Raw genomic sequence first — 14,962 nt, forward strand, 5'->3', positions numbered from 1 at the left:
GGTATCATTGCCTGAGCTTTCATTGAAGCCCATTTGTACCACCTAGGAGGTGAACTGCAGAGAGATTAGGGTGGTGTCATTGGAGCAGTGAATTAAAATGACAAGCAACTGGAAGATTAGGTCATGATTATGGACTGGAGAAGATGAGATATTTTTCCAAACAGATGAGGCAGCAGAGAGGTATTCAATGAATGGGTGCATGTGGTTTCATTTGGAGGCAGTGTTTGGGGATCTGAATGACAGATGACCTAACAGGAGTTGCATGAGTTGAAATATTGAGAACATGAGTTGTAGAGTCCTTGAAAGTTAGTCTATAGGTTGTGAAATACTTTAGTTTTGAGGTGAGTAAAGGTATCCATGCTGGTGCAGTAGTCTGATGGTTGCTGATTCTGCCTGATGGATTGTGAAGCTTCAGGGCATTTTTTTTAAGATTGAGACTTACAAAATTGGCTGTATTTTGCCTGTGTCAGGGTTTAGTTTGTGACCACACTTCAATGCCCTTCTGCAAGTTCTGCTTTTTGTACTTGGTCTTTTGCTGACATTTATAGCAAATGGGAACCAGTACACAGGACACTTCAGTGAGTCTCGTTGCTGCATCTTCCCATGGTTTCCCAAATTATCTTCCATCAAGTGCTAACCCAACTTCTTCAGGCCTTTATTTCAAACCCAACTCCTTCTGGCCTTTGTTTTCAAAGTTCAAAGTAAATTTATTGCCAAACTACATATATGTCACTATATACTATCCTGAGATTCATTTTCTTGCAGGCATTCACAGTAGATACAAAGAAACACAATAGAATCAATGAAAAAATGCACAAAACAAACAAAGGTGGACAAATATTCAACATGAATAAGAAGACAAATTGTGCAATTACAATAAACAGATAATAAATAATATTGAGAACATGAGATGTAGAGTCCTTGAAAGTGAGTCTGTATGTTGAGGAATAGTTCAGTGTTGAGGTGAGTGAAGTTATCCACACTGGTTCAGGAGCCTGATGGTTGAAGGGTAACAACTGTTCCTGAACATGGTGGTGTGGGACCTAAGGCTTCTGTATCTCCTTCAGTGAGGAGAGAGCGTGGCCTGGATGGTGGGGGTCCTTAGAGTCATATAACACTTACGGCACAGAAACAGGCTCTTCGGCCCATCTCGTCCATGCTAAACTATTAATCTGCCTAACCCCACTGACCAGAGCCCATCATTCCCCTCTCATCTATTTACCTATCCGAATTTCTCTTAAATGTTGAAATTGAGCCTGCATCCACCACTTCCGCTGGTAGCTCATTCCCCACACTCACCGTCCTCTGAATGAAGAGGTTTCCCCTTAAACATTTTACCTCTCACCCTTAACCCATGACCTCTAATTCTAGTCTTAACCATTAGTGAGTGATTGAGGCCTCTGTCAGTCAGGGTCGACCATGGGCGTTGCATCCAGGCTGTCTGGATATGCAAGCCTGGGCAGTGCGATATGGAAAGCAAACTGTTGCCCATGCCCTCTCTGCGCATCTGAACCCAAAGGGATGGCAGAGACTGATACAGTCTGGTACCAGCAGCATCGCAGGAGTTGCCAAATCAGCGTTGAACTCAATGTAGGACTGCCTTAGGGACTCCAGCTCCTCATTTTTCCCTTGGGGTTTACTCCTGTTGCTTTCCCATGAGTGCAAGGCAGCAGAGGTTTGAGATCAGAGTTATCCTTCTCCTAGATGAGACACCAGCCACGGCCTTTGAGCCCCATCTGCCCGAAGCGACTGGCTTTAAGGTGCCAGTAAGTCGCCTTTGCCCATTTTTTCTGTTAGTGGAAACGGTTCTGCCTGGTTTCGTAGCTAAGCCAGACATGAAGGCCAGGAGCTGGACTTGGTGTGAGAGGCTATCTGAGGCGCATGCTAACCCCAGTGGAAAAAGCCTGCTTGCATCTACTCTTTCTATACTCATCATAATTTTGTATCCCTCTATCAAGTCTCCCCTTGTTCTTCTACACTCTAGGGACTAAAGTCCTAATCTATTGAACTTTTCCCTATAACTCAGGTTTTTGTTTTAGCACATCTTTCTCTATGTAACCCCCCTGGCCAGCCTCAGGGTCGCTCGGCTCGCTGTCGTCTAGGGAAACAGCCCTCGGCCCCGCCAAACTGGGTAATTAGTTTGTGTGGATGCTGTGTGAGGTACCCCACCCCACCCAAATAACAGACAATACACCAGATACAATTAAAAGATTTACAGTTTATAGATATTACTGGAACTATATAATGAATAGAGAATAAAATATAAAAGGAAAATAAAAGGTGCCACACTTATCAAAGTTCAATCTCTTCGTGCACAAATAGTTGGAGCTCAGGACCCTTCTTCTTCACCCTGCGACCCCTCGGACCACCTCGACCGGCCACCTGGGACCAACAACGGTGGTCGACCAGACGCTCCACACGAGTCCGTCTCCGTCTTCTCTCCTTGCCGAATGCCCCACTCAGGGTCCGACCCCGTTAGTGGACTCACAGCACCTGGTCCATCCTCTGTGTGTCTCTCTCTCTCCCGCCTTCTGCCCCAAAACCCCGCGCGTACAGTATCTTACAGACACACCACAAGCATAACAGCTAACCCAATTGGTTCATTTGTCCTCTTATCAATAGATAATCCAAAACAAACTGCTAGCAGGAGGACTTCCTCAGCAGTTAACATAACAAAGAAGCCCTTTCAATTATAACATAACAAAGAAGCCATTTTAATTAGACTATGCAGTGATATAAAAAAAAAGAAACTCCTTACATCTGTACTGATTTACAATGTAAATTTTCTCTACACTCCTTCAATCTTATTGATATCCTTCCTTGTAGGTAGGTGACCAAACTGCACACAATACTCCAAATTCGGCCTCGCCAATGTCTTCTTATACACTTTTACATATCTTCCCAACTCCTGTCCTGGTGGGGAGGATTTTTCCTGTGAATAAGCTAAGCTTTATTCACTACTTTTTGTAGGCTTTTCTATTCATTGGCATTGGTATTTCCATACCAGGCCCTGATGCAGCCAGTCAGGATACTCACTATTGTGCATCTATAGAAGTTTGCCAAAGTTCAAAGGATTTCGATGGCCCGATCAGTCATTCCGACAGCCCAATCAGTGGCAGAAGCAGGCCACAGCGATGAGGTTTCTCACAAGTCAGTGATGCTTGTTTAAAAGTACAGAAGGGACAAGCGGGGCGGCCATTTTTGGGAGTAGGCCAAAGGTTAGAGTAGCAGTGTCAGGCTTTGGATCAAAGGAGGCTTCAGCTCGAAAGATGCGTTTACTCTGAGTGAGTTTCTGTCAAAGTTCCCTCTTTTTCCCCTCTTACTGTACCTAGTGTAGTAAATGGCAGTTGTATGTTCTTCATGCTGGATGTTGGAGTCCTGGGAAACCCCAGAGTCTCCAAGGGAACTACATCTGCTAAAGCGTATCTGGCTGCATCTCCTTGAAGATTGTGTTAGGGACCTGGAGCAGCAGCTGGATGACTTTCAGCTTGCACAGGAAAGTGTGGAGATAATCGAACAGAGTTACAAGGAGCATAAGAACGTAAGAAATAGGAGCAGGAGTAGGCCACCCGGCCCGTCGAGCCTGGTCTGTCAATCAATAAGATCATGGCTGATCTCACCATGGACTCATCTCTATCCACCTGCTTTTTCCCCATAACCCTTAATTCCCCAACTCCCCAACTATGCAAAAATCTATCCAACCTTGTCTTAAATATATTTACTGAGGTATCCTCCACTGCTTCATTGGGCAGAGAATTCCACAGATTCATCACTCTTTGGGAAAAGCAGTCCCTCCTCATCTCTGACCTAAATTTACTCCCCCAAATCTTGAGGCTATGTCCCCTAGTTCTAGTCTCAGCTACCAGTGAAAGTAGTCACCCTGAAGTTACAGGAGGCGAGTAGCTGGGTGAGTGTCAGGAGAAATGGGAATGTGAATAGGCAGCTAGCTCAGATCACCCCGTGGCCATTCCCCTCAATAATAAGTGTACCATTTTGGATACTGTTGTGGGGGATGACCTCCCCGGGGAATGCCACGGAGGCCAGGTTACTGGGACTGAGCATGGGTCTGTGGTGTAGAAGGGAAAGAGGAAGAAGAGGGGAGCGGTAGTGATAGGGGACTCAATAGTTGTGAATGTGAACGGGACCCCGGATGGTATGTTGTCTCTCAGGTGCCAGGGTCAGGGGCATCTTGGATCACATCCACAACATTTTGGAGAGGGAGGGAGAGCAGCCAGATGTCTTGGTACATATTGGTACCAATGACATAGGAAGGAAAAGCAGAGGTCCGGAAAAGAAAATTTAGAGAGCTAGGTAGAAAGCCGAGAAGCAGGATCTTCTGGGTAGTAATTTCTGTATTGCTGCCTGTGCCACGCGCCAGTGAGAGTAGAAACAGGATAATTTGGCAAACTAATGCATGGCTGAGAAGCTGGTGCAGGGGGGCAGGGCTTCAGGTTCTTGGATCATTGGGCTCTCTTCTGGGGGAGGCATGACCTGTTCAAAAGTGACGGGTTGCACCTGAACCCGAGGGGGACCAACGTTCTCGCGGGCAGGTTTGTTAGAGCTATTGGGCAGGGTGTAAACTAATTTGGTGGGGGTGGGTGGGAACCAGAGTGAAGGGACTCAGGGGTAGGACAGGTGGTAAAAAAGCAACGATAGTGTGCAGGCAGGCAGGGCAGGCAGATGATAGGACATAATTGCAGCCAACAAACTGAGTATCAGTGCATTAAGAGATGCCGAAACAAAAGGGGTAGCAAATACAGTACTCAAAGTGTTATATCTCAATGTACAAAGTATTGGAAGTAAGGGAGATGATTTTGTTTCACTATTACAGATTGCCAGGTATGATGTTGTGGCCATCACTGAATTGTAGCTGAAGGATGGTTGTAGTTGGGAGCTGAATGTCCAAGGTTACATGTTGTATCGGAGGGATAGGAAGGTAGGCAGAGGGGGTGGCATGATTCTTTTGGTAAAGAATGGCATCAAATCAGTAGGAAGATGCGACATGGGATTGGAAGATGTTGAATCCTTGTGGATTGAGTTAAGAAACTGCAAGGGTAAAAGGACCCTGATGGCAGTTATATACAGGCCTCCCAATAGTAGCTGCAATGTGGACCACAGATTACAACAGGAAATAGAAAAGACATGTCAAAAGGGCAATGTTATGATAGTCATGGGAGATTTCAACATGCAGGTTGATTGGGAAAATCAATTTGGTAACGGATCTCGAGAGTGAGTTTGTTGAATGCCTATGAGATGGCTTTAGAGCAGTTTGTTGTTGAGCCGATGAGGGATCAGCTGTACTGGATTGGATGCTATGTAATGAACTGGAAGTGATTAGGGAGCTTAAGGAACCCTTAGAAGACAGTGATCACAATATGATTGAGTTTGATTTGAAATTTGATAGGGAGAAAGTGAAGTCTGACTTTCAGTATTTCAGTGGAGTAAAGGAAATTACAGTGGTATGAGAGAGGAGTTGGCCAAAGTAAATTGGAAGGAGATTCCAGCAGAGTAACAATAGCGTGAAAAATGAGGAAGGTGCAGGATAGATGTATTCCAAAGACAAAGAAATACTCAAATGGCAAAATAGTACAACCATGGCTGACAAGGGAAGTCAAAGCTAATGTAAAAGCAAAAGAGAGGCCATACAACAAAGCAAAAATTAATGGAAAGACAGAGGATTGAGAAGCTTTTAAAACCCTACAGAGAGCAACTAAAATAATCATTAGGAGGGAAAAGATGAAGTATGAATGGAAGCTCGCAAACAATATCAAAGTGGATAGTAAAAGCTTTTTCAAGTATGTTTAAAAAAAATAAGAGCGAGATGAGAGTGGATATAGGACCGCTAGAAAATGAGGTCGGAGACAAGGAGATGGCAGGTAAAATAAATGAGTATCTTGCATGCCTTCACTGTGGAAGACACTAGCAGTGTGTCAAATATTGAAGTGTGAAGGAAGAGAAGTGAGTGCAGTTACAAGGGAGAAAGTGCTCAGAAAGCTCACTCTTCTTTAAGGGTCCATAAGTCATCCGGACCAGACAAGCTGCACCCAAGGGTTCTGAAAGAGGAAGCAGTAGAGATTGTGGAGGCATTAGTAATGATCTTTCAAAAATCACTGTACTCCGGCATGGTGCCAGAGGACTGGAAAATTGAAATGTCACTGCACTCTAAGAAAGGAAGGAAGCAGCAGAAAGGAAATTATAGACTAATTAGCCTGACCTCAGTGGTTGGGAAGCTGTTGGAGTCAATTGCTAAGGATGAGGTTATGGAGTACTTGGTAACACAGGACAAAATAGTACAAAGTCAGCATGGATTCCTTTAGGGAAAATGTTGCCTGACAAACCAGTTGGAATTCTTTGAGGAGATTACAAGTAGGATAGATAAAGGGGATGCAATGGATGTATATTTGGACTTTCAGAAGGCCTTTGACAAGGTCCACACATGAAGCTGCTTACCAAGCTAAGAGCCCTTGGCATTACAGGAAAGTTACTGGCATGGTCAGAGCATTGGCTGATTGGTAGGAGGCAGCGAGTGGGAATACAGGTTTCCCCCACCATCCAAAGGTAGAGCGTTCCTATGAAACGGTTCGTAAGCCGAAATGTTGTAAAGTGAAGAAGCAATTGCCATTTATTTATATGGGAAAATTTTGTGAGCGTTCGCAGACCCAAAAATAACCTACCAAATTATGCCAAATAACACATAAAACCTAAAATAACAGTAACATATAGTAAAAGCAGGAATGATATGATAAATACACAGCCTATATAAAGTAGAAATACTTTTCCACAATCACTACTGCACAGATCTCCGTAGCGAAAATCTCAAGCAAGCGCTGTCGGCAAAAAATCTCACGCAAGCGCTGTTGGCAAGAACACTCTCTCCAGTAACCTTTAAGCTACGAAGCTGCCAAATCATACCAAATAACAAGTAAAAATACACAGCTGATATAAAGTAGAAATAATGTATGTACAGTGTAGTATCACTTACGGGAATCGGGAAGACAGGGAGCACACTGATGATGGTGTGTTAGACTTGTCGGAGTTTGGGTGGTGCAGTGGCCCCCACCCTCCGGGCCGCTGAGTGATACACTGCCCCGAAGAACGCAGGGGTCCAGCAGTAGCCGGGAGGTACACAGCACATCTTTAAGAAAAAAGCCGCAACAAGCATGCTAATTAATTAGGTGCCGCCCATAACTCGTAATTGTCGGCCCAGGTCAGTGCCGATTTCCGATTGCGTCGTCTCTGATCTGGGCTGACAATTATGTGTAGGCGGCACCTAATTAATTAGCATATTTATTTCGGCTTTTTTCCTAAAGATGTGCTGTGTGCCTCCCAGCTACCTTTGCATTCTCTGCGAATCGGTATCTGTCCGTGGCCTGGGGGTTGGGGTGGTGGGACACTGGGGTGTCATCTCGTCACCTGTTTCCATTAGAGCAGGCAGCTCATCTTCTCCTATGACTGCCTGCCTCGATGTCGAAGGTCGAGGTTCGTCGTCTGCTGTGGCTGATGTGGAAGGCTTGCTTGACTGCTGAGCCTCCCGTATTTTTCTATCACACAGTTCTTTAATGAGGACTCAAACTATCCTGTAAATATCCCCTAAACTGACGTACCCTTTCAAAATTAAAGTCGTACTTTATCATTACTCATTCGGTTTCCATTGTTATCCTTTTTTCTTCCAATTGCATCAGCTCTTCATCTGTCAGTTCTTGGTCATGGGATGCCAAAACCTCTTCAACATCATCTTCGTCAGCTTCCACAAGCCAAACTCACGTTGTCCTTACTTCGTTCACCATGATCAAAACACTTAATTATGTCTAGTTTTACTGTAAGTGTAACACCCTTACGAGCTCTTTCAGGCTTTTCTGATACCATAGAACTCATCTTGCAAACGGCTGCTCACAGGCACGTGTTTAAGCAATGCCGTTCCGAATCCGGGGAACAGCGGCTGCTCGGGGCGCGCTGCCTTTTATCGCGCGCTGAATTTTTTTTCGTAACAGTGAAAGCACCTTCTGAAAGTGAAAACAGGGTACTAATGTAGGTCTTTCGTAACAGTGAGGTTTCGTAAAGCGAACGTTCGAAAAGCGGGGGACACCTGTAAAAGGATTCTTGTCTCGTTGGCTGCCAGTGACTAGTGGTGTTCCGCAGGGGTCGGTGTTGGGACTGTTTCTTTTTATACTGTATATCAATAATTTAGGTAATGGAATAGGTGGCCTTGTTGCCGAGTTTGTAAATGATACAAAGATTGGTGGAGGGGCAGGTAATGTTGAGGAAATGGGCTCAGAAGGACTTGGACAGATTGGGAGAATGGGCAAGAGGGTGGCAAATGAAATACAATGTTGGAAAATGCATGTTCATGCACTTTGGTAGTGGACTATTTTCTAAATGGGGAGAAAACCCAGAAATCTGAAATGCAAAGGGACTTGGGAGCCCTTGTGTATAACATCCTAAATGTTAACTTGCAGGTTGAGTCGGTGTTGACGAAGGCAAATTCAATGTTAGCATTCATTTCAAGAGGTCTAGAATACAAGAGCAGGGATGTGATGCTGAGGCTTTATAAGTCACTGGTGAGGCCTCACCTTGAGTACTGTGAACAGTTTTGGGCTCCTCATCTTAGAAAAGATGTGCTGGCATTAGGGAGGGTTCCCAGGAGGTTCACAAGGTTGATTCTGGGAATGAAAGGGTTATTGTATGAGGAACATTTAATGGGTCTGTATTTGCTGGAATTTAGAAGGATGAGGAGGGAGCACATTGAAACCTTTTGAATGTTGAAAGACCTAGACAGAGTAGATGTGGAAAGGTTGTTTCCCATGGTGGGGAGTCTAGGACAAGAGGGCACAACCTCAGGATAGAGGGGTGTGCATTTAAAACAGAAATGCAGAGAAATTTCTTTAGCCAGATGGTGGTGAATTCTGGGAATTTATTACCACAGGCAGCTGTGGAGGCCAGGTCATTGGTATATTTAAAGCAGTGCTTGATAGGTTCTTGATTGGACACGGCAACAAAGGTTATGGGGAGAGAGCCGGGGAGTAGGGCTGAGGAGGGGGAGGAAAGGGTCAGCCACGATTATATGGTGGAGCAGACTTGATGGACCAAATGGCCTAATTCTGCTCCTATGTCTTATGGTCTTATGGATTTCAAAATACATTTATTATCAAAGAATGTATAAATTATACAACCTAGAGATTTTTTTGCTCATAGGTAGCCACAAAGCAAGAAACCTGAAAGGACCCAGTTCAGGTGCCAAACATGCCAAATCTATGCAAACTTCTAAGAAAGTGGAGGTGCTGCCATGCCTCCTCTGTAATGCCACTAATGTGCTGGGCCCAGGACACATCCTCTGAAATAAAAACACCAAGGAATTTAAAGCTATTGCCCCTCCTTGCCTCTGATCCCCTGATGAAGACTGGCTCATGGGCTGCTGGTTTCCTCCTCCTGCAGTCAGTAATCAGATGTTTTGTTTTGAGAGGTTTTTCAATGAGATTTTCAATCTCCCTCCTCTACATTAATTTGTTCCCACCTTTAACTTGGCCAACAACAGTGGTGTTATCAGCAAACTTAAATATGGCATTGGAGCTGTATTTAACCTCGTAATCATAACTATAAAGCGAGTCGAGCAGGCGGCTAATCACACAGCCTGTTGTGCATCTGTCCTGATGAAGATTGTGGAGGAGATATTGTTGTTATAGTTATAGTTATAGATATTATAGTTCCAGATCGTAACCTCCTTGCCATTTGAAAACAAAATCTTCTCAGTTCCTGTCTGTATTTTTCCCTTCACTTCTTGTCTCTGTTTCCTGACCTTTAAAGAACTTGCTAATGGGACACCACTCTCTTTTTGCTCTGTCTAAATCTGCCATGATTTTGCCCAGATCTATCAAATCTCTTCAACACCTTTTATCCCCCTAAAGATAATAACTCCAAGTCCTCCAGTCTCACCTTGTCCTTGTCCCTGGAGCAATGCAAGTAAATATTTTCCGCACTCTCTGTGCAGAGTAGATTGCAGTACTTTAGTGATGATTTAACAGAGCCTCTCTGCTTTTAGCTCCATTTAAAAAAAAATTGACCACACAAGAGGTAATTTGGTCCTTTGCATCTTGTGGTCAAAAAAAAGATCATCTCAGTTTGGTTCTACCTGCCAGCACTGGGTCCATAGCCTTGCAAGTCACAGCCCATCAAGTATTCCCCCATGATAAATGTGAAGAGCTTTTCTCTTTTCCAGCTGTATGTTCCTGAACCCTAACACCTTCGAGGCGAGAAAAAAATATTACTTTAAATCCCTGTTTTGGAACCCAAATATCGATTAAAACAGATTCTTTTAATCCCATCTATGCCCCTCACATTTTTATACACCTTACCTAAGTTTCTCGAACAAAATTAATCCTAGCTTGATATTTCATTCCTTATTGGTACAATTCTGGTAACATCTTCATAAATCCACCCCCCGACAGTGGGGGCGGGGAAATACCCTCTCCAGGATGATCAACTGTTTCAGTCTATGGTGACCAGAACCCTATGCAGAACTCAAGCCATGGTCTATATAGCATTGTGTTTGGTCCCATCATAACCTCCTTACTTTTACTTTCCAAGGCTTGGTCAATAAAGCAAAGCATCACCTCACACTTCTCTGCATTGAATTGCTTTTGCCACTTTCTGCCCATTTCATGTTCAAGTTCAGTTTATTGTCATTCAACTGTCCACACACATACCACCAAATGAAACGACGTTCTTCCAGACCAAGGTGCACAACAGAGTACGTATAACTCACACATACCACATAACTTAACATTACCACAAATAAATTAACGAATAATAAAATACTCCAGAAGATTGACGTTTAGCAAAAGGTGTATTTACAGTACAGGTTAGAAAGTAAGCAATATAATGTTACTGGTAAGTTCTGAGACCTGAGTGGTGGCAGGGAGATGCAATTACTAGATTATCTATATTATTCTGTGGTCTAAAGTCTCCTCACTGACTTCCAATATTAGACCATCTGTAAATTCCCTTCTCATTTCCCTGCTGTTGTACTCAGTGACTGTATATAATTCCCAGGACCCCACAGGATTTGCTAACTGCTCATTAGAAACTTTGCATGCATTCAAGGATTTTAATGCACGAGACTTTTTGTACACTCACACCCACACACCCCCACCCCCACCCATTTGGTTGATATTGTCTTGCCTTGTTCTTTCTACTGATGTGTATTACTTCACACAAACCTGCCGCCTCTCTGATCATTTTGACTAGTCTATCTGTATTCTCTTGTCTTGGTTCCGGCATCGACCAATGGCAAAACAGCACTCTTCACTAATCTCTGGGGAGCACCGTTATTTACCAACCTCTAATCTGAAAATATTCATTTATCTCCACTCTGCTTTCTTTCTTTGAGCCCGTTCATGACTCCTGCCTTTCACTCCTTTATTCTAAGGCTTTTAATTTTGCTATTGAGCATTTTCCTCAGAACTTGCAAAATGCCTTATAAAATTTTGTGAAAGCAATATCCATCTCATCACCTTTCCCTTGCATAAAAGATTAACATGCAGGTAGAGCTGGTATTTAGGAAAGCTAACAGAATAGTATCTGATGCTAGAGGAACAGATATAAAAGGTGGTGAGGTTATACTTTGTACTTTATACTTCATTGTCGCCAAACAATTGATACTAGAATGTACAATCATCACAGTGATACTTGATCCTGTGCTTTCTACTCCCTGGATTACAAATACTAAATATTAAAAATAGTACAAATTAGTAAATATAAAAAATTTAAATTATATATCATAAATGGAAAATAGAAAAATGGAAAGTAAGGTAGTGCAAAAAAACCGAGAGGCAGGTCTGGATATTTGGAGGGTACGGCCCAGATCCAGGTCAGGGTCCATTCAGCAGTCTTATCACAGTTGGAAAGAAGCTGTTCCCAAATCTGGCCGTACGAGTCTTCAAGCTCCTGAGCCTTCTCCCGGAGGGAAGAGGGATGAAAAATTATGGTTCAGTTATAAAGGACCACACCTGGTGTATATATTGGAAACAGTCTGGAAAAGGTTTACTAGACTTAGCACCTGGAATGGAAGGTTGTCCATGAGGAGAGGATGGATAGGCTTGGCTTGTATCCACTGGAGTGAGAGGAAACTTGATTGAAACAAGGAAGTTCTCAAGGGGCTAGATCTCTTGTGCAATAAAGGTAAACTCTTAATCTGTCAATCTATTTTGTCATAGCCCTTGCACCTGATTTGTCTATTTGAACTGTCCTTTCTGTAACGGTAATTATAACACTATATTCTGATTTGTACAGGTGGCATGTGAAACACAAATTTTCACTGTATCTTGGTACTGTGACAATAGTAAACTGGTAATGGATGTTGGGAAGATGCTTCTGCTCATGGGAGAATTTAAAACTAGGAATCGGTGTTTAAAAATATGCAGTCACCCACTGAAGATAGAGAGAGGCCATGAGTCTATCCTCAAAGCACAGTCTTGACATCCAATGTGGTGAAAGGTTACTTGGGGTAGACTGGAATGGGGAGTTGGTACAACCAGATCAGTGATGACCTTAGTGAACATGGACTAGATTTGAAGACTTCTGCCAATGGGCCAGCTGGCAGGCATTGAAGCCAAAGTAAGTGCTGAAATTCCTCACATTGGAATTATCCAGGGGTATGGGTTGCATTTTAACTCCCAGAAATGGGTAGATTGGTGACATATCTATGTTTATGTAAACTCAAAAAAGAACTTGCCAATTTGAGTTTGAGTTAGAACCCCTCACCACTGACCAGCCCCACCCCTCCTCCCTCAGTGCCTGCCACACATTCCCTCAACATCTACTGACCAATCGTCCCTTCCTCCTGCCCTACATAAACTATTTTCCTCTCACTAAGTGTACTCTTCTTCTCTCTGTCTACCTCTACCTCCTGAACAGCCCCCCTCCGCACCACGCAGTCAGTCTCTCCCAACTTACCCTTTCCTCCGCCAACAATGGACCTTCTTTCTCCTGACTACCTTCCGCATCTTCGTCCTTCACCACTGTCAGCCCTTCCCTCCAGCCAACATCAGATGCCTCCAATCCCTTCCCAACCTCAGCTCCCAATCACACCCCGTCTGTCTCACGCTGTCTGCCCTTGCTGACTTTGTGGAGGAGCCTGCTCAAGAAACCCCCAGCCTGTTGATCAAGGAATCCCTTAAGACACGGGTCCTCGCAGAGTATTTTTCAACTACTAATGCTGCACAGAGGAAATAAAAATAATCTGCAAAATTTTTAACAGGGAGAAGATTATTGGAGGAAGACGGTGTTAGCAATGAACTAAGGACACGTTGATTTAACTTCTGAGACCAGTGAAGGAACTACTGCCAATATGTACTGGGATGTCAGCCATGAAGACACCAGTGAGAACAGCGTGGAGCAGGAAATGGGTAAAGTGGTAACCATTTAAATATACTATATATAATGTGTTAGCAATTAATAAAATAGCTTCATTGAATGTTTATATTACTATAAGAATAGATTAATTATGGAAGAAAAGTTTTGTTTTAATTATTTGGCTTCGAGCCTGTTACCACTCCAATCCCTCTCTAGCCCTCTCAATCTTGGCATCCGAGCTGGCTTCATCCTTGGGTTGAAGTTACCTATCCTCTCCATCACTGAAAGCAACCACTTCCACACATGACTCAGTATTAGTTTGGCGTGGCCATTCAGTGAAGTAAGAAAATTTCCCATGGAAGTTCCGGTTAAAGAGTTGGTGGGTGGTGTTGAGAATTTTTGGCAACGGGTATTGGTTGGTTCTTGGACATGAAGGGTCTGTGCGGCATATGGAGTTGGAGGCTTCCCTACTTTACGTGGCTCTACCAGGATTTTGAGTTTATACAGATTTATTGAAATGTTCAATTTGATCCTGGACTGGAGAATCTCTCCTACTAGTACTTTGTTCAGGGGAGTGCTTGCTCTCTTACCTTGGGAGCTGGTGGAGTGAAGGAAGGAGAAGATGCCCAGAAGCTTGGATGAGATGTACAGGGTATTAACGAGAGTAAAAAATCTGACTGTTCTTGCAGACCTGCCCTTATTATATCATCTTTGGAGTAATGACCGTGTTGCAGGCTATTGAACATATCTGCTACAGTATACAGTGTACCTGTGGAGTAGCTTCATGAATAAGTCAGAAAGTGATAGGAAAATTGTCTGCAGCCTCCTGTACTGTCCAGATGCCAAGACAATTGAGGCCAGAAATTTCTTTCACATTTCCTGGGTTTTTGAACTCTTCAGTATAATACCAATTCTTGAAGGTCTCCTCACTAATATATTTTATTAACATAGACATACAAGTTTTACAAATAAAGATTCAGAGAACCTTGATGCCACTTCTGTGACTCAAAGCTAAAAATGTCCATTTTTTTCCAGAGACAATGAGTCAATGATTTGCTAATATCCGGTGTGGTGTTTGTGGTACATCTTTCTTTCACTTTAGCATGGGATTTCCCTGTGTGTTCCTGCTGACAACTTCCCATTCTCGTTCCCGTGGCGAAACAGATTGATAACGGCACCATTCATTTTTCAGCTTCCCTCAATAACATTGTAATGAAAAGTCTGAAATCGTTGGGTCTGAAATTTAATGCTTCTTCCTCTTTGAAACATAGGGGCCAATCAGCCTTTTCAATCTCTTCTGCCAGTTAGTCTGATCATCCATTGCAAAAGCATAACTCTGCTCCTTTTGTGTCAAGAAATCTGACCACCTCCTTCTTAAGTAACTTCAGTGAATTGACTTGTGCGTTAGAAAATTCCACAGCTTGACCTCTAAATGAAGAAAATGTTTTTCATTCCAGTCCTAAATGTTTTGCCTTTTGTCTTCAGATGGTGACACCTCATTCTCAACACTCCACCCAGAGAAAACATCTTCCCTGTATCCAGCCTGTCGAGCCCTGTCAAACTCTTATGGCTTTCAATGAGATCTTGTCTCTAGTGGCAGCAGGGCTACCCAGCC

At 43.4% G+C, this 14,962-nt stretch overlaps 1 protein-coding gene across 4 annotated transcripts in view; it reads left to right on the forward strand.

The window, feature by feature from the left end:
• lrrk1 (leucine-rich repeat kinase 1) overlaps window positions 1-14,962 on the forward strand; it is a 209,902-nt gene that overhangs the window by 3,777 nt on the left and 191,163 nt on the right. For all 4 annotated transcript variants that reach the window (XM_072278376.1, XM_072278373.1, XM_072278375.1 and 1 more), the window contains exon 3: window positions 13,253-13,400. In XM_072278376.1, the coding sequence (XP_072134477.1) occupies window positions 13,343-13,400 (58 nt within the window). In that variant the 5' untranslated portion in view covers window positions 13,253-13,342. The remainder of the gene's footprint in view (window positions 1-13,252; window positions 13,401-14,962) is intronic.

This window comes from Mobula birostris, chromosome 14 (assembly GCF_030028105.1).
Source record: "Mobula birostris isolate sMobBir1 chromosome 14, sMobBir1.hap1, whole genome shotgun sequence".
NCBI classification, from domain to species: domain Eukaryota; kingdom Metazoa; phylum Chordata; class Chondrichthyes; order Myliobatiformes; family Myliobatidae; genus Mobula; species Mobula birostris.